This window comes from Colossoma macropomum, unplaced genomic scaffold, assembly GCF_904425465.1.
Source record: "Colossoma macropomum unplaced genomic scaffold, Colossoma_macropomum, whole genome shotgun sequence".
Classification (NCBI taxonomy): domain Eukaryota; kingdom Metazoa; phylum Chordata; class Actinopteri; order Characiformes; family Serrasalmidae; genus Colossoma; species Colossoma macropomum.
The window spans coordinates 23,863,656-23,891,516 of NW_023494802.1; the positions used below are offsets into that span (position 1 = coordinate 23,863,656).

A 27,861-nucleotide genomic window follows, 5' to 3' on the forward strand; every position below is an offset into this window, starting at 1 on the left:
TCCTCTTCTCTTTGTAGATCAGTCAGAGCAGAACGTCTGTCTGAAACTCAGCCCGTCCACATTCTCCACTAAAACCTGATTTTATCCACAAGTCTGATTTCAGTGTCTTCTGAGAGCCGAGCATGATATCACACACACCCTTATACACACCTTGACACACTCACAACATCAAACACACACAGCAGATCTGATCAAACACAGAAGATGAAAGAGGCACGAAACTCAGATAAAATTCTCACAATGATGGAAACAACTACAACAACAACAAGAGCAACAACACACTGCATATGTTTATCCAGCTCAGCAGCAGAAACAGAATTGAGGAGTGAATTAACCCTCAGGAGTGCAAAGTTACATAGTGAATCACATCTACATTAGAGGTTGTTCTGAGTGAGAGTTTCCAGCCTACACTGCCAAAAAATGTCAAAAACAACAGACATGCAAAAAATGTTTTTTTTTTATTCAAAACAATACTGTAAACACAACAATATTATTTCATCAGATTCAAATCATCATTAAATATCTCCTACTCACAGACACTAATGTGGGCTGTACTGATTTCATATCATTTGGGTTCTTCTCTGGAAATAGAACCCAATAGTGATAGTAGTGATGGAGATGATGGTAGTAGTGATTATAGAGATGATGACGATGATAGTGGTTATGATGATGCGGTGGTGATTATAGTGACTGTAATGATAGTTATGATGGTGGTAATGATTGTGGTGACGGTGAAGATGGTTATGATGCCGGTGATGATTGTGGTGATGTGATGGTGATTATGGAAGTTGATGATGGTGATCGCAGTGATAGGGTGGTGATTATGATGATTGTAATGATGGTGATGATAATGGTGATGGTGGCGATAAAGATTATGGTGATGACAGTGGTGATGATCGTGGTGATTGTGATGATGGTAGTGACAATGTGATGATGGTGATGTTGGTGGTGATGTGGTGATTATGGAGATAGTAATGATGGTAATGATGATGATGTTGGTGATGTTTCTACTGCTATTCTCACATCAGCAGCCTCATATGATGATACCTCTGTCTGTAAAAATCAGCTTCCATAATTATTCCACTCCAGATCTTTCACAGGAGACTCTGAACCATCTGACCTCAGGAGAGCTTCTCTTTTCTCCAATCAAAGTTGAAAATAATCAGATTCCAAAGAATCATGACCTCATCAGATAATGAAGACCATTTGATGGATGCTTTGCATATTCGTAAGCACCATGTCCAGATCTCCAGACGTTTGTCAGTTTTGAGCTAATAGCTTTCTGCTCTGCGCTGGTTGAAGAGCTAAAGAGTGGAGCTGGTGATTTTTATACAATAGGTCTGACTTACAGCGGCTACCTGACCAGTAACACACTTGAATGACCGTTGGTTTTCCACTTGTCTTCCTATTTGAGACATGATGCTGCAACATAGGAGCCAAATGGCCTGCCAGCAAAATCACCACTGAGAGGAACAAAGTGTAACAGTGGACATAGCTGTGGACAGTACGAGAAACACTTTATTCTCCAGCGGACGCTCTGATTGAATCAGTTTCAGCTCTTCAGTTTTTGACAGTTACAAAATTATCCTTTAGCTTTACAGCTTTAAATTTCTCTTTTAAGCGTTTAACCTGAGGTAAGTACTTAGCCCTCTAGGGTCTGAAGTTATTCTCTCAATTTGTACATCTCCTCTTAAATTCTCCTCTAAAGGCTCTTCATATAACATGATACTCATATGTTTCATATCAAAATGCTCCGTTATCTTCATCACTACTTTCCAAAACCCCTGCAGCAATTTCAGCAGCTGTAAACTCTCTGCATGTCATTTTACATGTGTCTCCAATGTGGACTGAATGAAGAATGAAGGGTTTCCGACGTGATGGGTCAATCCTTAGTGATATCCTGAATGTCCATTGGTCAGCTTCACACAAAATGTAGAGGGATACATGAATTCACCAGTTCCACCCAGTGAAAGGCAGATGACGTGTATCTCAGCCCCTCTTCATAGCCTCATAACTCCAGTCACATATGATCTTGTGATAAGATGGAATAGAAGGGGCGACTCTACAGAAATGTTTGAACTGTATTTCTGTGCTGGATTATCACAAAGAGAGAGAAAGAGATATAGAAACATCGAGAACAATTGAATTTGATGTTCATGGACCCAGGAGGATTAAAGCACTACTGGTGTAGAATGTTGAAATTGTTAAATATATGTATTATTGTTATGTCCAGTGTGAATTTACACATTGTGCTACTAACTCACCACTTTTCTCTCACTGGCTGTGGAAAAAATAATATTTCTGATGATCAATTAGTTGATGATAAATGTCTATTTGACATTATTCATGAATATATCTGGAGGAGACGCAGCGGCTGCTCTCTGAGTGATTAACGCTGTTTAAACAAAGCTTGTAGAAGCACAGCCATCCAGCATAAGATGGACTGAGCTGCACATCAGTGAACGAGCTGTGTTCAACGTCAGTGCAGCCACTCACTGGCTCCATTAATGTGCGTGTGTGTGCTATTGTTCTGAAAATTAAAACAGAAAAGACAGTTCAAGGTTAATCCATTTCCCTCTGCAGCTGACGCTTCGGTTTTGAAGGGAGAGAAAGAACACGAGGCAAAACAAATCTTTTCTTCATAGCTGGACTGCAGAATTAGTCAACAAACAGTGCAATGAGGTACATAAATAAAGATCAGTGTTATGATCAGATGACAAGTGCCATACACATGGATCTGAGCCTGTGTGGAAAAAATTCATTCCTCACTCAGATCCTGCTGCACTGCAGCCAAGCATTGAGGGAAACCGAGGATATCGCAGTGCGCAGAATGCCTATCAGGTTCTATTTTTCTTTCTTACTGCTCACAATAGTCTCCTCAGTTACGACTGCAATTATCTCTCCACAAACAAACCCAAATTAAAACTAAAAAAAGAGGCCATGATTAAAGTTTTACGGTATTTTGGCCCCCAATGAGGCGTCTAAGAGAAGACAGATGGGTAGCATGGGGGGCTAATGCTAACCAGCCATCCTGCAGGCGCTGACTTCTTCTGTCTAATGTCAGCAAAACCTCCGGCCTCCAACTGGATACTCGCTGTTAGTGGCTGCATTGGACCACTCCAATAACACATCCACTGTACTGGTCAGGGGCCTTTTAGTGATGAAGCACTGAGGACAGTCCAGAAAGCTGCTAAACACCAAGATCAGCACACTTCACCACTCTGGAAATACTTAACTAAACCGACGGCAAGTCGTGACTGAAATTCAGCAGAAACGCTCCGGTTCTTATAGCCACCTCTAAATCGAATAATAAAACACCGTCACTGCCTTTTTACTAGTTAACATTTACAGTCGTGCAGACTTTACTTTCCACCATGAAAAGCCCCCTAAAGTCCAGCTCATAAACATGTTGTTAATACTGTAATAAGTTTTAGTTGGACTTTAAAAAAGCCTCATTTTCATCTTATTATCCCTCTGAGCTCCGCTTCAAACATTTGTGAGGTTTTATGTACCAAAACCAGTCATAGTTAATTTCTACATAATTGTTTTCCAGCCTTTCTTTATCCCTTACAATTAAACAGACTGTTCATGTTACTGCACCTTTAAGACTGATATGATGAGTTCTGTTCTGACTGTCCTGTATTGTGCCTCATTCAAAAAGCAGTCTGAAACACCCCTTATAACTTAAGTGTGAATGGGGGGGTCTAAACTGCTATAGGCTGAATGGGGGGTTCTAAACTGCTGTAGGCTGAATGAGTGGGGCTAAACTTATGTAGACTAAGTGGACGAGGCTACATTGCTGTAGGCTAAATGGGCGGGGCTAAACTGCTGTGGGCTGAGTGGGGCTCTAAACTGCTGTAGGCTGAAAGGGTGGGACTAAACTGCTGTAGGCTGAATGGGTGGGGCTAGACTGCTGTAGGCTGAATGGGCGGGGCTAAACTGCTGTAGGCGGAATGAGGGGCCTAAACTGCTGTAGGCTGAATAGGCGGGGCTAAATTGCTGTAGGCTGAATGGGTGGGGCTAAACTGGGGTAGGCTGAACAGGTGCATATGTAAATGTTTTGGTTTTTGTGACATCACAAAAGCAGTGAATTCAAAACAGGCTGTTTTTGCTGTTTGGTTTCTTTGTATATGCTGGACAGTGAACGAATTTAAGAACTGTTATTTTTAAAAAGGTGAAGAAAATTGAGTTTCCCATGAAATGGGCTGTTTAGCCTGATTTGCTGTTTGGCAGCTGTTTTCAGTTTCAGTTTTATCATCAAAGTCATTTCATCACAGTGTTGGTGGTAAAAGCAGAGAAAGGCCTCACACCTCATCATCTGACTGAATGGGGGACTCGTTAAACTCCTGCAGTAAAACAGATTAGTGTGTGTGTGTGTGTAAGCTCTGTGTTCATCAGCACATTGTTCACTCCTCCAACTTCAGCTGTACGACCCCCAGTGACCCCCATCACTCACACTTTCACCTTCAAAAGCCTTTAAATAGCTTTATTTCCTCTGAAGGACTTTTTTACAGAATTTCTTCTGAAAGGAAACGTAATCTGTGGAAATCATTAGGAATATTTTACTAGTAAAATTTTAAATGGAAAGAACAATAATAATGTGAATATTGTATGTAAAGCCAGCTATGATTTAGGATTTTATCGTTTGCGTGCTGAAAAAGAAAGTCAGCTCAAAGACGTCTCTGTATTCAGAGGCTGCGGTGCCCCCTGCTGTTCCCGCTGTCTCTGTTATCTTCAGAATTAACTGATTATGTTAAAATACATATTAAACAACATTGAGCCTTTAGATTTAGATAATAAACTATTTCACTTCCCATTTTGAAATCATATGTGCAGCTCATGCTGGTCTGGGTTTCCTTTCTCTAATGCTAACAGTGCCCCCTATGTGTGGAAACTGAACTATCACAGAGAAAATCAATTATCTACATAATTCGTAACATTGACGTTCAAATCTCTTAAATGAAGGATTGTTCAACATTTTGAAGTCAACACATTTAGAAGTATTTTTATGGCGTTTTTATCCCATGTTTTATATTTTATTTAGTTCTACAACACATCTACGCAGCTTTGCTAGCAGCACTGCTATCTGCCTGTAAACTTTACATACTGCTCTTTGTTTGTGTTTGTAAATGACCAAAAGATGTTCTTCTGTAGGAGGCTCTCTGGGAACCAGCTGAGGACCATCAGTGGCTCCGCCCTCCACGGCCTGAAAAACCTCAAAGTCCTGTAAGTACATAAATGTTCTTTCTCTCAGCACCTCCTTCCCTCTAGCATGCTGTTAGCGGCTCTGTTTACCTAAATACTTGAACGCTGGCCTGAACGAGGTGGTGGGCTTTAAAACGTCACTTCAGGAGCCAAAGTGATTTACACATTCACAAACCTGCTCGGAACCACAAACAGACCACGCTGGTCACCATCTCATGCAAAGAGAACCTTCTAGTCAAAAGAATGAAGAGAGAGAGAGAGAGGGAGAGGAGAAGGAAGAGGAGAATAAAAACTGGGTTGTATTCTAATGAGTCCTGGAGAACACAGGCCTGTTCTTCATGTCAGAGGCGACTGTTTGAAGTCTGGCTTCACAATGCCTGTTGTGGCACCACGATCTGCTCGATAAAGACGTCTCAGCCACAAAGGCTCGTTTATTTGCCCGAACACAGGCCGCTCTCTGCTGCGCGCTCAGATGTCAGGGGTTTTAGTCGATTGGCCGTGATAAAGCTGTCTGCTGCTGAATTAAAGCTGCTCTCTCACGTTGGAATCATTTGCTTTGAGCTCCATTGTTCTGCCGGTTCCTCCCGCACTTTCCCTCTTTTATTCTGAGAGTTCTACAAGCATGACATCAGCGGCCCACCCAAGGAGCTCCTCCGCCTTTTTCTCTCTCTCTTCCTCTCTCATTCTTCAGAGTTTCTCTCTTTTTTGTGAGTTCTGGTTTCCTCCGCTGAATAGTCCAGAACGCAGTGGCTCAAATTCTACCTGATTTCAGAAGCTCGGTTCTGCTTTTCACACTGTTTTGGAAGCTGCAGCTGAACGTGGTGTTCTGCTACAAGAGGATGCCTTACATTCTGTTTAAGGCATTTGATTAAAGCGATAGTTCAGTTAAAGATCTAATTTATATATTTTTCCAGGATCTGCCGAAACATGTTTGCTTTGCTTCCCGTAAAAATGAACAACTTTTCACTTTAGTCTATGTTTATAGATAACAGTAAGTCAGAAACTACATAATCAAGTCTATTAGAGATACTGAACACCTACACACAGTTTGAGACCAATTATGATTTAGGCCTGCAGTTAGCAGCATGCTAATTAATGTTGGATAATCTTCTATAACATGTTAGCTACATTAGCCTTGTAGCTCCAGTGCTAAAATGAAAGAAGCAAACTTAAGACGCTGCTCAGCTGATCTACTACTTTTGGATAGATTAGATTCTTCGCTAAACTGTGTTGGACCAAAACATTGTTCGTCTAGTTTTGTGCCATTTCAAATCTCAGCTGAACGTTTTTAAAATCTTCAACGCAGCTACACGGAGCACAGTGTGTAAAAACTGCTCTGTGTGAAGCTAATATTGCTATTGACATAGATATTTATAATACTGATATTTATTTAAGGGATTTTAACTGTAGAAATCCAATATCTGCTGCTTCCTTTAGCAAAATGAATGAGAACAATGGTAATATTCTGACCAGTGTTCAGGTCAAATCAGAGTTTTTTACAACAGGCATCGCCACAAAGCAGCTTTACAGAAAATCCGGGCCTGAGCCCCCATGAGCGTCGCCAGGAGGTGGTCAGAAGGCCGGGTTACTCCATTTTAGAAATGACACATTTAGAGAAAAGTTTTTACTTGAAGATTCTGATCTGTTGTGCAGTGAATACGACACTGTTCAGTGAGTAACAGAAAGAGTCTGATTTGGTTTGTGGATTGATTGAGTACTTAAGTTTACAACTTTAGCATTCTGATCTTTTTCTCTTTTTTTAAGAATGCTGCAGAATAACCAGTTGGAGAGGCTGGACAGTGCTGACCCATGGGATCTGCCCAATCTTCTGTCACTGTGAGTAACAAAGCTGACCTCTAACTCCAGTCTCTGTAATTTAGATTTAAATATGCAGAAATTAAACTTCTCAGGATCAACGTTAACATCTTTACTGTCTTATGAATCACTTCATTGATGCTACATTCAGCAAAGAGAGCTGCCGGACCATCAAACTGCAAATACTATGTAAAACAACAACAACAACAACAACTACAACAACAATAATAATAATAGTAATAATAATAATAATAATAATAATAATAATAATAATGTTTGAACCTATCATAGAGTTGAAGCTGATGTAGTGTTGAAGCAGATATAGTGTTTGAACCTGTCAGTGTTTGAACCTGTCACAGAGTTGAAGCTGATGTAGTGTTGAAGCAGACAGTGTTTGAACCTGTCATAAAGTTGCAGCTGATGTAGTGTTGAAGCAGATATAGTGTTTGAACTTGTCATAGAGTTGAAGCCAATGTAGTGTTGAAGCAGATATAGTGTTTGAACCTGTCATAGAGTTGAAGCCGATGTAGTGTTTGAAGCAGATTTAGTGCTTGAACCTGTCATAGAGGTGAAGCTGATGTCGTATTGAAGTAGATATGGTGTTTGAATCTGTCATAGAGTTGAAGCTGAGGTGGTGTTGAAGCAGATATAGTGTTTGAACCTGTCATAGAGTTGAAGCCAATGTAGTGTTGAAGCAGATATAGTGTTTAAAGTTGTCATAGAGTTGAAGCTGATATAGTGTTTGAACCTGTCATAGAGTTGAAGTCAATGTAGTGTTTGAAGCAGATTTAGTGCTTGAACCTGTCATAGAGTTGAAGCTGATGTCATATTGAAGCAGATATGGTGTTTGAACCTGTCATAGAGTTGAAGCTGATGTAGTGTTGAAGCTGATATAGTGTTTGAACCTGTCATAGCGTTGAAGCCTATATAGTGTTGAAGCTGATGTCATGTTGAAGCTGATATAATGTTGATGCTGACATAGAGTTGAAGCTGATAGTGTTTGGACCTGATGTACAGTTAAAGCTGGTGTAGTGTTGAAGCAGGTTTTGTATTGAAGCTGATGAAGTTTTGAAGCTGCCATTATTTTTTAAGCTGATTTAGTGTTTGAACCTGTCATAGAGTTGAAGCTGATGTCGTATTGAAGCAGATATGGTGTTTGAACCTGTCATAGAGTTGAAGCTGATGTAGTGTTGAAGAAAACAACGTGTTTGAACCTGTCATAGAGTTTACGCTGATGTAGTGTTGAAGAAAATAGTGTCTGAACCTGTCATAGAGTTGAAACTGATGTAGTGTTGAAGCAGATATAGTGTTTGAACCTGTCATAGAGTTGAAGCTGATGTCATGTTGAAGCTGATGTAATGTTGATGCTGGCATAGAGTTGAAGCAGGTTTTGTATCGAAGCTGATGAAGTTTTGAAGCTGATGTAGTGTTGAAGCTGATGCAGTGTTAGAGCTGTTGTTGTGTTTGAAGCTAATGTAGTGTTAAAGCTAATTTAGTGTTGCAGATGACATAGATTTAAAGCTGATGTAGAGAGAACCTGGTGTGGAGTGACATTGATATAATGTTGAAGCTAATGTAGTGTTGAAGCTAGTGTAAAGTTGAAGCTGGCAGTGTGTTTGAAGCTGATCTAGAGTGAAGCTGATGCAGTGTTGAAGCTTGTGTAGTGTTGAAGCTGGTGTAATGTGAAGCTAATGTAGTCTTGAAGCTGATGTAGTGTTGAAGCTGATGTAGTGTTTGAAGCTGATGTAGTGTTGAAGCTGATGTAGTGTTTGAAGCTGATGTAGTGTTGAAGCTAATGTAGTCTTGAAGCTGATGTAGTGTTGAAGCTGATGTAGTGTTGAAGCTGATGTAGTCTTGAAGCTGATGTATTGTTGAAGCTGATGTAGTGTTTGAAGCTGATGTAGTGTTGAAGCTAATGTGGTGTTAAAGCTGATATAATGACCGACTTTAATCTGATACAGTGTTAAGATCATGTATTGGACATGTGCTGATGTCAAAGCTATTATATAATCAGCATGTCTGAAGCCGATGGGTTGTTCTGATCCATCTGGAAGCCATGAGTCTGCTGACCACACCGGTAGTAACCAAACCCCAACCAGCACAGCCACACTCAATGATGTGTGAAGGAAGCCAATTTTCCTCTCTTCCTCTCCTCCCTTCTCACTCTCTTCCACTCCTGCCTTCACTCCTGCTCACATCAACACACCACAATATCCTCACTCCAACCTCACAACCTCCTATACATAAAGGTGGTTAAAAATTAAAGTAAAAATCCAACACAAAGTTTTGTGGCATCTGCCACAGTCCACACTGCCGTAAGGAGCATGGCCATGGAGGCGTCGCCATGCAAAGCAGCTTTTAGGAGGCACCACACTGTTGGGTTAAAAAGGTACTGCAGCTGCTGCTGTTGATGATGATGTTATAAGTGTAGCTGTGTGCTGTTCGGAGGGGTTGTGACTGAAGCGGGTGGGTTTACACCTTCCACCACCTGATGTCATGTCCTCCTGAGTTGGGTTTCGTATTTAGGTTAATGCGGGGCCAGGAATTACTTGCTGTCTGTTGAAGTGCCTGTTCAAAATAAAAGAGCATTCGCTGATATGTGCGTCTGTGGAACTGCAGTGGAGAGATGGAATACATACATCATCTAAACCGCTTATCCTTCTGGGTCGCGGTGGGGTGCTGGAGCCTATCCCAGCTGTCATTGGGCAGAAGGCAGGATACACCCTGGACAGGTCGTCAGTCCATCGCAGGGCAGACAGACAGACATACATATACAGTCACACACACATTCACACCTAGGGGCAATTCAGCATGTCCAATTGGCCTGACAGCATGTCTTTGGACCGTGGGAGGAAACCGGAGTACCCGGAGGAAACCCACGCAGACAACATGCAAACTCCACACAGAAAGGGCTCGGGAATCGAACCCAGGCCCTTCTTGCTGTGAGGCGACAGCGCTACCCACTGCGCCACCGTGCCGCCGAGATGGAATGCCGAGATGGAATACCATTCTTCCAAAATATATTCCTTCAGTTGGTGTTTTGTTAGTGGTAAGAGAGAATGCAGGCTAACATGTTGCCCCTACAGCTTAACAGAGCCCCCTGGTCCCCTCACTGTAGGGAGCCAGCATTCAGGCCTGTAAAGTTCTCTTGGTGTATGGTGCACATGCTCTCTCCCACTAGTGGAGAACATGGTAGAGGATGACTCATCTGACTGTGTCACTATTCTCCACATCTTTGTAGGCCAGTGCTGATGGTTTTTACACCAATGACCTCTCCACTGGTCACTGATCTTTGTAATGAGCAGTTTATGCATATATTTTATGTTTATGTTTTACCACATTTATTCAGGCCTCTCCTTTAGTTTGTCACCCATCTGTGTGTATATGTACAGGATACGTTTTAATCTAGTGTTTTAAAAAAAATGTTTATTCATATTTATTCCAGTGTTTGTAGCTTAATTAATAACAAGCACAAACATAATGATCTAATTCACAGAAGACTTTCGGAGATCATTTAAAATCTGATGAAATAAGTTGCTGCAGCTGCATCTGTGAGTTTGTGTGAATAATAGAATGATTGTTAGTTAAATACCTCATGTTCATAAAATTATTCATCCATAATGGAGTCAAAGTACATCTACATTTTTACATGTTAATCAGACTTTACTGCGATTATTCAGGAAAAGGTTAAAGGAAACACGATTGGTCCATTTCAAGGAAATTTAGGTTTGAAAGCATATATTTAATAGATTTTTAGTTCTATGTAGCTCTAATTATAACATGAAGAAATTAATAATTCATTAATAATGCATACTGAAACCTACATTTAGCAAAAGTGATTTTGAAAATGAACTAAAAGATTAAATTTCAAGGACTTCACTCTCTGATATAAACAGTACATTCTCTAATAAAGTAACCCGATAAGTGAATTTATGAAGATGAAATCAGTGGATTTAAAGTGAAATATTATCGTTAGTGTTTTTTAAAGTGTGTTTTTGAACCTGATAGAGGAAACTTTAAACATTCATCATTATAAAACTAATTATAGCTCTGCTTGTATGATAATTGATGAAATTTTTATGAGGTTTTTGCTTAAACAATTAACATTTCACAGCTTCTTACTAATGATTTGAAACCATAAAGTCACACAGGTCTCACATATTAGAATAATTTCACACATTTATCTGTAACTGAATTGCTTTAACTATGTGGAACTGTGCGTCTCGCTGATGGTCCACCCTGAGCATTTGGCGAGGGCTCCTTTAGCTCTGCTGTCAGAGGCATTATAGTTCCCTTTGGCAGTGAAACGTATCAGCATGCAGAATCAGACACGGTGTTTCCTATCTCTGTGTAAAAGATGCACGAGGCTCCTTCATTACACTACTGATGTGTGACTGATATCTTGTTCAAACTAAAAATCTATAACTTCCCAGCTTTGTTAGATTACATTCTTTACAACAGATAAAAACATCAGCCCTGAAATGTCACTATTGCTGAAGAGCAGTTTAAACAGAACACGTCGTACCTGGATTGGAAATTTAAAGAGATAGTGTTATTGAACATTTCTAACAATTCTCGTTTTAGTTCCTCTGGCTGAAGCGTCCAGAGCCCACCCTCAGAGCTGCTTTTATCCCAATGAATAATTCCATGTAAATATCCGTTCGCTCATTTCCTTCCACCTTTCTGAGGATGTTTTCATTAGAGTCATGGCGTTCACTTTTAATTCTTTTACCACCAACCGGGATTTTTCCGTATGGACGGCATGCCTGCAGTCCAGAGAAGCTTCCAGACCTTCCAGCAGAGCAGAACAGAGCTGGAACACTGCCAGCTCACACACACACACACACACACACACTCAGTGCTCAGAGCTGATTCAGCGAGGTGGATCACAAACAGCAGCATCTGATACTCCACAAACATGTAATTTAGTCTGAAGCTCCGAGGAGGACGGGTTAATCACAGGTGGGGGAGTGAGGGAGGGTAAGGGGGTGGGGAAGGTGGGGGGGCTCTGGCGCCTGCTGCTGCAGACAAAAAGAACGAAGGAAGCACTTTTGAAGCACTGAAAGCGTCAGATCTACTCACGCAAGTCTGTAGCTTTTCAATTTTAGACACTGACCTCAGAATGTACAACAGATAAAACCCTCTCACACTGAGACTCAGTACAGAGCACAGTAGGGTAAAAATACCTTTACCTGAGAACACCTGTACAGTAAAAACACCTGTGCACTTTAAACACCTGCACAGTTAAAACACCTGTACAATTAAAACTCCTGTACGGTTAAAACACCTGTACAGTTAAAACACCTGTACACTTTAAACACCTGTACAGTTAAAACACCTGTACAGTTAAAACAGCTGTACACTTAAACACATATACAGTCAAAACACCTGTACAGTTAAAGCACCTGTACAGTAAAAAAACTGTATGATTAAAACGCCTGTACAGTTAAAACACCTGTACAGTAAAACACCTGTACAGTTAAAACACCTGCACAATTTAAACACCTGTACAGTTAAACATGTATAAGGTTAAAACACATGTACAGTCAAAACACCTGTACAATTAAACACCTGTACTGTTAAATATGTGTACAGTCAAAACACCTGTACAGTTAAAACACCTGTACAGTAAAAATGCTTGAACAGTTTAACACATGTAAGGTTAAAACACCTGTAGAGATAACAGTCAAACAGCTGTACACTTAAAAACATATACAGTCAAAACACCTGTACAGTTAAAGCACCTGTACAGTCAAGACAACTGTATACTTAAATACCCATACAGTGAAAACACCTGCACAATTTAAACACCTGTACAGTTAAACATGTGCAAGGTTAAAACACATGTACAGTCAAAACACCTGTACAGTTAAACACCTGTACTGTTAAATATGTGTACAGTCAAAACACCTGTACAGTTAAAACACCTGTACAGTAAAAATACCTGAACAGTTTAACACATGTAAGGTTAAAACACCTGTAGAGATAACAGTCAAACACCTGTACAGTTAAACACCTGTACAGTAAAAACACCTGTACTGTTAAAACACCTGTAGAGTCAAAACACCTGTAAGTTTAAAAATCACTTGTACAGTTAAACACCTGTACTGCACACTGTAAGGCTCCCATTCTTACTAGCACTAATTACATGCACTACTATTAATATAAAATGCGCTGCAGAGTCAGAATATTTTCACATTTGAAGCTATACAACCAAAAAAATTCCCTGATTACTCTGAATGTAGCTGATGAGCTCAGACATGTTCAGTGTCTGAAATGTGCTTCTTTAGTTTTGGCTCTGGAGCTATGATGCTGATGTAGCTAATGGAAGCTCATGCTGAATGTTGAATAATTAATGTAGCGTAATTAATGTAGTGTAATTAATGTATAATAATAAATGTAATAAAGTTCAGCTGTGGTTGGGCTGCTCCACATGTTTAGCTGATTGTCCAGCTTTCTCTTCAAGTCCTAATAATGCTCTGCATACACTACCATGAGCAGTAGGGGAGGGTGGTGTAGGGTGGGGACTGAATGAATGAGTATGAGTGGGTGGGAGGTGGGGGGGTTAGTGAGCAGGGTCAGTGGTGAGAGGAATGTGGAGGAAACGCTGGCGGTCAGTTCTTCACCGTCATACATCACCGCTCTCCACAATCCAGAGGAAACATCATCCATTAGATCAAAGCTAAACTGACAGAAAGAGAACATTCATCTGAGCTGAGGAAACATCAAGACCTGAACATGCAGGAAGAAAAAGAAAAGAAAAAACAACAGAGGACAGGAAGAGAAGAGAAGAGAAGAGAAGAGAAGAGAAGAGAAGAGAAAAAGATAAGAAGAGAGGTAGAGAAGAAGATTTGATGGTTGTGTTCATTCGTTCAGTCTATCTGTATTTACAGTGGGGTTCAAAGAGAGAGCTACAAAGGAATGAAACTATAAAACAAAAGAATAAAATAATGAACTGGAACAAATATTAACATTGTTTAAACAATTAATGATCATAAAGTAATACTTGTGTTTATATCATCTAAACACAGTTAACTACAGACTTCACATTGTTCTCCTCTCTCTCTCTGTCTCTCTCTCTCTCTCTCTCTCCCAGCTCTATTAAACAGGTCTGAGCTCGAGCATCTGAACACACACACACACACACACACACACACACACACACACACACACACACACACACACACACACACACAATCTCTCTCTGTTTGGATCAATGCCAGACCAGAGAACACAAAAGAAGAGAGAGAGAGGGAGAGAGAGTAAGAGAAAGAGAGAGAAATAGAGTGAGAGAGAGAGAGAGTGAGAGAGAAAGAGAGGGAGAGTTTAATTGGGTTAATTATGCTTTCCACAAAAGCAGATGTAATACACACCAACCACAAGAACAGAAACAGCCTACTTACTGATCCACAACAGACAATATTGCAGTCTCTGAGTCTTAGTCTCTCAGTCTTTCAATCTCTCAGTCTTACAGTCTCTCAGTCTTACAATCTCTGTCTTACAGTCTCAGTCTTACAGTCTTATAGTCTTTCAGTCTCTCAGTCTTTCAGTCTTACAGTCTCTTAGTTTTTCAGTCTCTCAGTCTTACAGTCTCTCAGTCTCACAGTCTTGTAGTCTTTCAGTCTCTCAGTCTTACAGTCTCTCAGTCTGTCAGTCAGTCTTTCAGCCTGTCAGTTTTTCAGTCTCTCAGTCGTACAATCTTTCAGTCTGTCTGTCAGTCTTTCAGTCTCTTAGTCTTATAGTCTCTCATTCTTTCAGTCTTACAATCTCTCAGTCTTACAGTCTCTCAGTCTTTCAGAATCAGTCTTCCAGTCTTTCTGTCTCTCAGTCTTACAGTCTCTCAGTCCTTCAGTCTCTCAGTCTTATAATCTCTCAGTCTTTCAGTCTCTTAGTCTCACATGATCTTAGTCTTTCATTCTCTGTCTTTCTGTCATTTAGTCTTACAGTCTCTTATTCTTTCAGTCTTACAGTCTCTTAGTTTTTCAGGTTTGTTTCGGATCTGTGGCTGTTGCCCTGGGAGACAGGGAGGGGTGGAGGAGACAAGGCATGACCAAAGCAGACGGGAACTGTACCACTTTTTACCCTATTGACTTGAACATTTATACTTGTGGCATCTTGGTTTACCACATTAATAATCACCACCCATATGAGTGACTCTCGTACTGCATACTGGCTACTTGCAGACACAGCTAGCTAACGTTAGCTTGCAGCTTTCAGAGGCTGCATTTTATTTGCTAGCTTAAATGCTAACTACAACCTGGACATGAGCCAAATCTGGCGTCTTTACTAAAGAATGTTTGTGATAGACGAAGTCAAGTCAAAGTTTATTTATATAGTGCTTTTTACAACAGGCGTTGTCACAAAGCAGCTTTACAAAAAATCTAGCTCTGAGCCCGCATGAACGTCACCAAGAAAAACTCCCTAAAAGCAAGAGGAAAAAATACTTGAGAGGAACCAAGACTTATCTTCCTCTGGTCCACACCGGATAGAAAACAATAACACAGGAGCAAAACGAACAGAGAATAAGATTTTAATGTTAGTATAAAATATTTAAATACAGAAATGAGAAAAAACAGGGGAAGCAATGGCTATGATTAAATAGTTCGAGTCTGTGCAGCAGCAGCAGCATCATCAGGAGGGTCTTAGGGGGGACAGGTGAGGTTTGCACAGCTTTGTACAGCACGAAGCTCCGTGGTGGTCAGTCTGGTCCAGAAGGTGGGTGAGCAGGGGGCATCTTCTTTTCAGCAGGTTTTTTATTAACGTGCTTTAGAAACATTTGAGTGATGATTTCTGCAAAAGTGCCAAATACACAGAAATAGAAGAAGAGCCCATGCTAGCACATGCTAACATGCTACATTGTTAAAGTTTGTTTTGTTGGTCTGTGTTTAGCCGTCTGGACGCCAACCTGATCGTCGAGGTTCTGGCCCAGACGTTCTCCGGTATGCGGTCATTGCGCCACCTGTGGTTGGACGATAACGCACTGACGGAGGTCCCAGTGAGCGCGCTCAGTGAGCTCTCGGCCCTGCAGGCCATGACGCTCGCCCTCAACCGCATCACTCACATCCCTGACCATGCCTTCAGAAACCTCTCCAACCTCGTTGTCCTGTATGTACACACATACCTACACATCTGTTCTAAATTTTATACATTATTCCCTAAATTTACCCCAAATGTAGAAGATCAGCTGAGACTTGTTCAATGTCTGAAGTTTGGCCTCTTTAGTTTTAGCTCTGGAGCTACGAGACTAATGTAGCTAACAAGTAATGGAAGCTTATAGCCCACCAGTTAGCATAGTGCTAACTGCATGACTTTATCATCACTCAAATGTGTTACAATCTGTAACTGTTTATCCAATCAGGCACAAAAGTATAAAATACAAAAGTATATTCCAAAGCTTTCAAGGGACACTCAGACCAAAACGAAAACAATCACCACATCCACTGTAAACACAATCTCCTCTAATCTCCTCCCATATGGAAAAAAAAATGAGCATGTATGTTTATATATTTGAGATACATTTCAAACACAAGGCAGTCTACACTGAAATACATTCAAACACTAAAATGTATTTCAGAATATATAGCCATATTAACCAACTATATTTTAAAATGCATTGCATGCCTATGGGGAAATATTACACATAGAAATGTACCATACAAAAATAAATGTATGTAAATGTGGTTATCACATCCATTTGAAAATGTATGAAAATAGCCAAAATCCTGTCTAATGCACTTTACTGTCTGATACCTTTTGACATGAATTTGTATTCCAGTATCTTCATTTTAAATATTAGCAAATGAACCTTTAATTTGACAAAAGCAAGTGTTGTTGGTATAGTGTAGTGGGTAACACCTCTGCCTCTGTTCAATCCCCTGTCTGGGTAAGCACCCTACACTATACCAATAGGAGACCTTGGGCAAGACTCCTAACACTACCTTCGCCTACCTGTGTAACAAAAAATTATTAAAAATTGTAAGTCGCTCTGGATAAGAGCGTCTGCCAAATGCCGTAAATGTATTGATACTCTGTGAAAATGCATTTATAATTTGATATCTTGTTTGTTTGAAATACATTGTGTGATTGTCTTACTGCATACATACATGGTTAATGTAAAGTACAATGCAGATACAGAAGTCAGTCCCGTTTAGTTACATCTGTAACCTTTATTACAACTACACACCACTGAAATGCTGACATCTAATAACAAATACAAATAAATGCATTTTAAAGTATATTTAACAAATACATTTTTGGCTATTTTCTTACATTGGAAAAATATACTTGGTAAATATATTTGGAGTATAGTGTTCTCCATATGGGCTCCTATAGCAGTGCTACACTATATTCAGTGTACAGACTAGGAAACCACCTTCTGATGATGTATCTTAAAGGTGGGAGGTGCATTTATAAACAACTAGCACTTTAGGGTGAATTTTTGGGGATGTTTTTAAATGTTTTTATTCGTTAGATAGTGAATACAGAAGAAAACCAGGTAGCTAGCAGTACTGCTAGTGAAGTTACAGATGCATGTGAAGGTTTGGGCAGATTACATATTTGATTTTTGACATGAAAAGAAGTGAACACAACCTCTGCTGTGAACCTTTTAAACATTTTTCTTGAAGTGTTATTGCACAGTTACTTTGTACTTAATTCATAAAAAAATAAAATAATATTAGTAATAGTGCACATTTGGGGACTATTCCAGTTGTAAAATCTCTCATTTAAATCATTAGGCCTTAATTGACTCATTAGGGCTGGGTTAGGCCAGTCCAGAATTGTCAGCTGATAAGAGTAATATATTTAAATATTTAAACCTGCTGACACTCAACAACTCTGAGCTCCTCTGAGCAGCTGGATGAGGATTTGAAAATGAAGCTAGCTGATACCGACAGAGCAGGAGAAGGTTTAACTGATACAGAAGTGGTGGAGCACCGTTCTACTGAGCAGTGCCGCTCACAAACATGATCTGCATCAGGAGGATACCTTATCTGTGACCTCTTCACAAAAGTCAACATGTGTAAACAACATTTAGATCAGCCTGTGATTTGGACTAATGAAGTAAAAACTGTGGAACCACATTCACCAAAGGTGTGTTTGGGAAAAAGGAGCAGCATCTGATGAAAGGAACACTGTGCTGACTGTTAATTATGGTGGTGGATCTGTTATGCTTTTAACACATTAATAATTGATTTAACTAAATATCAGCAAATGTGACTCAGTCAAGAAACTGAAGCTGAAAAGAGGCTTCTACAGGACAATGATCCAAAACATACCTCAAAATCCACCATAAACTAATTCACAAAAGGAAGCTAAAGCTTTTGGAGTGGCCCTTACAGTCAGCTGACCTGAACATCACTGAGAATCTGTGGGTAGATCTTAAACATGCTGTGAATGCAAGAATATTACAGAACTAAAAACATTCTGAGAGGGTGAAAATTCGTAAAGCAAGAACAGAAAAAGTCGTAGCTGGCTGAACCATTTACAAACTATGTTATCTGCTAAATACAGTGAAGCTCTGAGCTTTAGTAGATGCCCAAACATTTGCACATGCCACAGTAATGTTTTTATTTTTCCAAATTTTCAAATAATTTGTGCATTAACATTATGCAAAAACAACATGATGTGTTGGCCGGGGTGCCCAAACTTTTGCATACATGGGTGTTAAACTGCTGAACTGAACAGAGTAATTTCATGTTATATATATTTTCCTGATCTGTTTACTGTTCATATGAACTGTGTTTGCTCTGTAATGAACTTTGTGTGATTTAATGATGTTTTTGTGTTTTTTGTGTGTTCAGGCATCTTCATAATAATCAGATCTTCAGTTTGGGGCAGAACAGCTTTGAGGGGCTGCGCAGTCTGGAGACCCTGTGAGTGTAAAGATGAAAGATCGGAGATTAAAGCGTTTCCTGCGTTTACTATCAGCGCGTCTCTCTGTAATTCCACTGCAGCTCCAGCGCACCGGCGCCGACGGCAGCTTTAATGCGATGATGTGAAATTAATAGAGACTCTTCAGCGGTTAAACAGCAGAGCTGATGGCGTAATAATCGATCTGTAATGCATGCAGGAAGATTACAGACGCACACCTGTCATTAACGAAACTCAAAACAGGTCAGGATCCACTTTCAGTCTCTGTAGTGTAAACAGGAGGGCTGAACCTGAGTGACCCTGCTGCGGTCAGACTTTATTACAGCTTTAATCAGTGAACTAAAACCTGCAGCCAGGAGTTCAAAATAAGACAAGCAGCTTAAACAGCAAATGCTAACTTTTATTTCCCTAAACGGAAGATAAGATCATTTTTACTGATCCCTAAAGTGAAACACAGGAAAGTATAAAACTATATACTAATATACTAAAAATCAATAATTAATAAGAGAGTGTGCACATTAATGAGGGTGTAAAAAGGGGTCTGCTGTTGCGACAGTCTTGTAACAGTAGAAGAGCCCTATTTGGAGCTATATAGAACCATTTCACCAAGCAAATAACCATTTAATCATGCAAAGTGTTATTTGAGTGCTCATGCTTCTATATGGAACCATTATCTTCACTAAAGAACCCTTGAAGAACCATCTTTTTTAAGAGTGTACTGTTCAGAAGTTTGGAATTACTTATCTTTTTAATAATCAGTAATAACTCAAACCGTGCAGATTAAAATATAAAAGCCAAACACCTGTATTTTAAGGTATTTTATTCAATATTTCAAGTTGTGTGAAACATCAAAAAGTTATGAAATGATAAATAATATGCTGTATTTGTCTATTTGTAGTATTTCCTTGATAATGTATCTGCCTGAGATTTCAGATATATTAGTTTTATTGAACTTCACTCTGGATATTAATTTTACATAATTTATTAGAACATTAAGAATGAATATTAATGTTATTAGAGTGTCATTCTGGATTTTATCTTCACTGTAAGCCCGGATAAGTTGAATTTACTTAAAAAAATTGAGGAAACCGGTTGCCTTAAAAAGATTAAGTAATGTGTAATGAAAACTTGAGTTAGAATAACTATAATTTTTGAGTTAGGCTAACACAAACATAAGTTTGCACAACTCGTAAATTCTAATTATTTTAATTTAACATCTTGAAATTGCAATTTAACTATATGTTTCATTAGCCATTGAGATTTTTTTTTTCTTTTAAGTGATATTATCCACTTAGCTACACGCCGAAAGGTTAACCTTTAATGTGAACATATACCACTTTAATGTGAATACAAATACCCACCCATCAACTATGAAAACGATAATCTTCATTCTTGGCCCACAATACAATGCCAGGCAGTTGATTGAAGCATATATAAAAAACATTTGCCTGAGGAAAGACAGCCTGGGTGGAATGAAAGCACACTGACGGTGAGTAAAACAAAGGGTAAGAAACACTCAATATGCAAATATATGGAGCCAGGAGCCAGTGGGAAAGAAATATACATTTTATCTAATAAAATCGTGTTAACAAAACAAACATATAATTGTATTTCACAGTATACTTAGTTTCACTCAGTTTCACACATTTGTTCAGCAACTTTAATGAGAAAGAAACAATTAAAACCAACAGAAATGTCGTCAATTTTTGAATGTGGGGTTTGCCATAGCAACAGACTAAACTAAATAGCAATAAGTTAATTCAACTTAAAAATGCCATTTGGGTGTACAAAATCATCAAAAACGTTCCCTTAACTTAAAATTGTTGAGCAATGTGTGGGATATACTGAGTTTTATGTACAACTGACTTCATTTATTTGAGTTAAAACAAAATGCGGGATTGCGGTGTTCATATCTTTATTTTTATACAAAATAGCCTAAAAACATTTTGTAATAAATCTTGATTAAACAATAAAACATCCTCAGTGAGCTCTTCTGTTAAATACTCTCTGAAGTTTCTCTTCACAGTGAAAGAAACATTTTAACTCGTTTAACACATTTTTGAAAAATATGCCGCTCATCAATATTTAAGTAGATAATGTCTTAGATAAACTTCTGAGACCGTAAAAGATTCACTTTCAGCTCTGTTGTTTTGAAAAATTGCCGTATTCACCTGCAGTTTCTCAACTTAAGGTAAATGAATATTCATGTTTTAGACATTAATTATGCATTACGGTCAAGCTGAGAGTGGGCATGGTTTAGTCTGGAGCTGAAAGTTCTTCATAAACAGTCTTAGTGTAAATGTGTGCAAAACCAGAGCTCCAGAAAAACTCACACATTGTTTTTATGACATTTTACTGCAATAAAGTCCTCACAAGTACAGCAGTACACACACACACGGATGAAGCCGAGTGAGTATGTGTTCTCCGCTCTCAAAAATCACTTCAGAACTCTGAACGCCTGCCAGCCGCCTCCTTCTCCTTGAAAGAGCTGAACTATATAAACGTTTAGAAAGCTTTGAAAGCTCACACTTAGCGCTGAGGCTAAAGCGCGTAATTACGGGTTTGATGAGGGGCTCTGAGTGCAGACTTTAGGCCTTGTGACTAAGAACAGACAAATCAGGGCCAAATTCGGCTCTGTTTACCTTATTTTCCCTCTAAAGGCTTCTTTACCAGATTTTTCTGAAATGGTCTCGGGTTCCACTGCAGGAGTTTCTTCGTAATCACTCACTGTAGACTTGCTGCTGGACGCAGAGATCAAACAGAACCAAACTAAACCAACAGAAGAGAGAAGGCACCTGTGCCGTGGAGAACCGGACCTTAGTGACCGCCCTTGTTTTGGTTCTGTCTCGCTGTTCGGACCGGGCTCTCCTGGAAGGCTAATGAAACGATACAACAAAAATAACGCGCGTGCTGGGAAGGTCACGTCACGCAGAGCTAAGAACAGCTGTCTCCGTCTCTCGGGAGAACCCGCCGTAAAGCCGCCGAGGCCCTGGCGATCTCAACGCTCTCCAGCTGTTCGCTTATTTTATGGACATGAAGTCTGAACGATGGAATTAGAGCGTAAGAGCGTCACTGTGGACGATGTTCTGAATGACAGAGAAAACAAAATCAACCAGTTGAGGTTCAGAGACCCTTCAGGAACCAAAGCAATCAATCATCAGGTCTACAGTCACCTTCAAAAGCCAGAACATCAACCACTTTCACCTACAGAGCCTTTCAAAAAACAAAACTAATCTTCTATTGGACCTAATGTAACCCTTAAAAAACGAAAGGTTAAACATGAAAACACTGTGTACCTCCAAAACAAGCACTTGACCTACAGAGTCTTTAAAAAAAACTGTTGCACTGCAATAAAATCATATCTTAGTAAGTGAAAACATCTTAAATGTAGTTAAATATTTCTAATATTTATCATTATGAGTCTGTTGTAAGAATATTATAAGATTATTCCACCTATTTCTGCATAATTTTGCCAATTAATGAAATAATGCTTAACACAAGTAAAATGATCTGCCAATGAAATAAGAGACTTTCATAAGATTACTCAAAACTAGAAAAATCGTCTAGAAATAAGTGAAATAATCTTATAATATTCTAACAGCAATCTCATAATGAGAAAGATATATTGACTACATTCTCAAAAAAAAAGATGGTTCTGCAAGGGTTCTTTAGTAAAGACAGTCATTCTATATAGAACCATGAACACTCAAAGAAGCATAAGCATGCATTAACTGGTTCTCTGTATGGTGAAATGGTTCTTCAGATTGATGGAGAATGTGTTTAAAAAGGGTTCTTCTATTGTTATAATGTCAATCTTGTAACAGTGGGAGAACCCTTTTTGCTGCTATATAGAACCATATACAACACATTCTCCATCAATCTGAAGAACGATTTCACCATGCAGAGAACCATTTAATCATGCAAAGGGTTCTTTGAAGGTTCATGGGTCTATATAGAACCATTGTCTTTACTAAAAAACCCTTGACGAACCATTTAAGATGTTTTCACTTGCTGAGATTCCCCTCAAAAACCAAAACATTAAGCACTGGACCTACAGATTCTCCCAAAAAACAAATCAACCAGTGGACATAAAGTAAAAAAAAAAAAACAAAAACCAAAACATCAACCATCAGAACTTAAATGTCCCTTAAAAATAAATAAACAGACAAATGAATAAAAACTACAGACCTACAGTGTCCCTCAAACAAAAAAAAAAAAAACAACTGCTGGAGCTGCAGTGTTCCTCCACCCTTTGTTGACTCTTCTCTCTCTCTCTCTTGCTCTCTCTCTCTCTCTCTCTCTCTCTCTCTCTCTCTCTCTCTCTCTCTCTCTCTCTCTGCAGTGAGCTGAACTTTAACGCCCTGCAGGAGTTTCCCGTGGCGATCCGAGCGCTGGCCAAGCTCCAGGAGCTGTGAGTAACCCACAGTAACTTTACCCAGCATGCATCTGTTCACGGAGTCCCCTCTATGAGCGCCATCCGGCCTGTTAACCCTCCGCGAGCTCGGCGAGAGCAGAGAAAAGCGGCGGTCAGATCGTATCTCCGTACCTCTGGCAGCCACAGCAGATGTTTAGTGGGACGAGTGCGTAAGTCCTTCCGTCTCAAGTGTCCTGAAGCGTTCAGGGTCTGAGCTCTGGCCCCCTGACAGGTGCTCCTGCACCATACCGAGCGTGTTTACATCAGCGGATCCTCCGGACAACACGTGTTCCCTAAAGCCTCGCTGTGCATCTGCAGAGACAAACATCTCTGCAAACAGCAACAGAGTGACCACGAGCAGCTACGCAGCCCAGCGAGTAAAAAACAGCCGCTGGGGGAGGAACTAGCTGACCTGCTTTACTCAACATCTCACAGCAAAAACACATCACTCAGATCTTCAAGATCCAGTTAAGATTTTTAAATAGTCTAGATGTTAATCAATAAGAAAAACTACATTCATTTAATATTATTTCATTCATCAACTAATTTAACTATTCTGTCTTTGGCAATTCCTCTCTTTACTGCCACCATCATTCAATGTTCTGTCTTCCCTACACTTCCTGTAGTGTATTACAGTCTGTCAGAATGACTGTGTGGATCATATGAACATTATAGAGCACTTTTTAAATGAAACAATAGAAGCCATATCACCCCCTACACTTCCTGTAGCTGCTTCTCAGTTGCAGATCCATTTCTCAAGTGCGAGCAGCACGACTGTTATTCTGCCCAATCAAACGCTACATGCTGAGCTTTGTGTCTCTTTATTCACCACCATCACTGCAGTGTTTTATTTGGCGATGTTTCACCCTCATTAACCTGTACAGGTAATGAGAGGAGTTGGACTGAAGGCGTCTGTCTGGGGAGTCAGAGATAAACATCACTCTCACAACTGAAACCAACGTTTTGCAATATGAATAATTGTACAGCCATTATGACAGTTATAGTGAACTTGTTATGCTGCTTGTAAAAACAATAGCATTATCTTTTCCTTAGAACACCTAACAGTAGAAACTGGAGGTTAAAACAGACGTTAGGATTCTGTTGGGGTTTATCCTAAAGTGAAGTATTTAAAGGGGACCTATTATGCTTTCTGGTGTGTTGTAGCTTTTTGTGCATGTAAATGTTCTGCAAATTCACAGAAATGGCAGAAATTGTCTCCCACAGAAACCACTTTTCTCAGCTGCCTGAAACACCTCGTTGGTATTCCAGCCGTTTTCCTTTGTTACAAGATGACACAATCTCATAACACAGTCCTTACTGCCCACCTACCGGCGAGCTTGGCACACCCTCACACAGCGCACAGCAGCTACTGGAGGAGGAAGAGTGTGTTCAGTGTTGTAGCCATGTGGAGAGACACTGACTGGACTTTCAGGATCCACTCTGGATCAAAATGATATGGCAGAACCGATGCTGCTGGAGAAACAGCCACAGCCGAGTTTACAGCTGCTCAGGAGAGAAGGGTCTGTCTGCAGAGAGCTGACCAATCAGAGCACGCTGGGCTCTATTGAAGGCGGGGCTTAAAGACACAGGAGCTCTAACAGAGTGTTTCAGACTGAGAGTGAATAGAGATGAACAGTATGAGGAACATAATGTATTTTTGGAACATTGAAGCTGTAAATCTATCTATCTATACCCCCAAAATACAATATCTGGAGTTAATGATAAGATTATGAAGTTAGGAACTGTTATGTTTCTTTCTGTCTGTTTATCAGGGGGTTCCACAACAACAATATCAGAGCCATACCTGAGAGAGCATTTGTGGGGAACCCACTGCTGCAGACCATGTGAGTATTTTACTCGCGCTTGCGCTAATCCTGCATGAGTGATGGGAATGCGATTGCTCTCTATTATCTCAGTTCTGCTCTCAAATCTGCTCAAAGAATAAAGATTAATGTTGTGAATACATCATTCTACATTTCACACGTGTATACCCCTCTTAATAATCGAATTCCACCAATTTAAAAATAAAAAAGTTCTGCATAACGTGATCGCTGTGCCGTATGAACTCTGATAATCATCTCCAGCATGGGACTCTCTCCGTCTCTCTGCAGTCATTTCTATGAGAATCCAATCCAGTTCGTTGGAAGATCTGCTTTCCAGTTCTTACCGAAGTTACACACTCTGTAAGTACAGCCATCAGGTGTCAGTCACACTGTTTACATTTCTACATGCCAAGAACAATATTTACAGACTTAGAAGAACCATGAAAACATCTATACTTCACATTTCAGTTCATCATAAACTTCATACAGATTAGCTCAGTAATCTCATTAATCTCCTAATCTGCACCAGTCCATCGCAGGGCAGACAGACAGACATACACATTCACACCTAGGGGCAATTCAGCATGTCCAATTGGCCTGACGGCATGTCTTTGGACTGTGGGAGGAAACCCACGCAGACACGGGGAGAACATGCAAACTCCACACAGAAATGACCCTGGTCGCCTGGCCGGGAATCGAACCCAGGCCATTCTTGCTGTGAGGCGACAGCGCTACCCACTGCGCCACTGTGCCGCCCGATGAACTTTCATGTTTAACTTTAATATTAAACTTTACTAATGGACTTTAATATTGATTTAATATTGATTATGTACTGTAGTAATGAACATATGAGATGAGTAATGAGTTTGTAACTCTGCTCTAGCTCCCTGAATGGCGCCACTGAAATTCGGGAGTTCCCGGATCTGAAGGGAACCACCAGCCTGCAGATTCTGTAAGTACAGAGTTACACTTAACTTAAATATGTGTAAATTTAGCTCCACCCAGAGACTCACACTGTCTCAGCCGGTACACTGATCACAGATACAATATATATATATATATATATATATATATATATATATATATATATATATATGTATGAAAGAGTGTTTGATCAGGTGTGTGTGAGTGTGTAAGAGTGTGAGAGTATGTGACAGTGTAATAGTGTGTGTGATCAGGTGTGTGTAGTCTCGGATCTCTCCAGGTGTTATAGTGTTTGAGTCTCATCTGTGATTGTGTTCACGTCGCTACGATGACAGTAAGATCAACAGGTGAAATGTGTTGCACTGTGATCCGCACAGAGTGATCAGCTCAGTGTGATCAGCACAGAGTGATCAGCACACTGTAAGGCTTCACTTTCCTTCAGACATTCTCTAAAAGTGCAACATCCTGTAAATTAATTTAGGTTTCGTTCACATTAAGGCTCTTTTCCTTTGAGCTCGACTCGCTGAGAGTTTCACATCATTAACAAAGAATAAAAACACAAACACACAGAGTATAACAAGGCTCATCATTCATTCTCATTAGAGCCTCAATAACACTCACACACTGTTACGGTAAATGTGAATGTGTGTGTGTGTGTGTGTGTGTGTGTGTGTGTGTGTGTGTGTGTGTAAGTGTATGTTTGTTGGTCTTCCTGAAAGTGTAATCTGGGCCGGATGCTAAAATTAGAGCGGTTTACGGTCAGCAATGTTAATTAGTGTTTATTAGTTAATTAGTGTTTCAGCTTCTACACAACAACTCAATGTGTGTGTGTGTGTGTGTTTGTGTGCACTTGTCTTGCTAACACTATGAGGACTAAATGCCCTTACAATAATAGAAAACCTTGAAATTTGGTACAAGTGAGGACCTGTTTGCTTTTCCACAAAAAAAGTGCTGTTTTCATCACAAATTTTTTTGAGAAAAACTAAAAGAACTAAAAGAGCAGACTGACTTTTTGGATGTTGATGTTAAGGTTGAGGTTAAGGTGGAGATTAGGTGCAGGTGCAGTATTACAGTAATACAGAAGTCTATGGAGGTCCTCACAAGTATAGTGACACTAACACCGAATTCAGTTCAAGTTCAGTATTAGAGTGACTGTAATTCCAGATCAGCTTCGAATTAATAACCTTTATAGAAATTCACTTTAAAAACTCTCAAATATAGAAAAAAAAGGTTTACTGTGAAGTACAAACAGAAATGTGGAGAAATGGAGAGAGGACAGAAAAAATACAGAATCATATTATACAACATTATTTTTATATATGATATTTTGCACACTAAAGTGGGGGAGATGTTTTGAGTTGAGGTGCTGAAATTTTAAAGAGTCTTAGAAGATTCTTTTTCTGATCAGGGACCAATCAGATTACTAATTGTGTGGCGCTGTAACTGATTGTGTCGCTGAGATTCAACACTTGACTGGACAAAAATCATGAACTCAAAATGTGTGATGTTATTACATTTTTAAAAAGGTTAATAAACAATATTAGACTCAATATTAGAACTGACCTGCAGCTCTGCGGCTCTTTACTGCACTGGTCTATAGTTCTGTCGTTTCTTTTAGTAGCTGCAGTTTAATAATCGTGAAATCGTCCTGCACAGGTGAGATAACTACTGCTAGTAATGAACTACTGTAAATCTCCAAGAGGGGGTGCTGCTGACCACTACTCTATATACACTGCTAACACTGAGTGTGTCTACATGTGCTTAATGACCCTATCATTATCAGATTTCTGCAAGTATCAGATTATTAAG

At 39.7% G+C, this 27,861-nt stretch overlaps 1 protein-coding gene across 1 annotated transcript in view; it reads left to right on the forward strand.

Moving 5' to 3' along the window:
* Positions 1-27,861, forward strand: part of LOC118822562 (leucine-rich repeat-containing G-protein coupled receptor 6) — a 76,234-nt gene that overhangs the window by 37,150 nt on the left and 11,223 nt on the right. The window contains exons 3-10 of the mRNA XM_036591689.1: positions 5,155-5,226; positions 6,970-7,041; positions 15,910-16,125; positions 18,822-18,893; positions 23,234-23,302; positions 25,078-25,149; positions 25,417-25,488; positions 26,012-26,080. Coding sequence (XP_036447582.1) covers positions 5,155-5,226; positions 6,970-7,041; positions 15,910-16,125; positions 18,822-18,893; positions 23,234-23,302; positions 25,078-25,149; positions 25,417-25,488; positions 26,012-26,080 — 714 coding nt within the window. The remainder of the gene's footprint in view (positions 1-5,154; positions 5,227-6,969; positions 7,042-15,909; positions 16,126-18,821; positions 18,894-23,233; positions 23,303-25,077; positions 25,150-25,416; positions 25,489-26,011; positions 26,081-27,861) is intronic.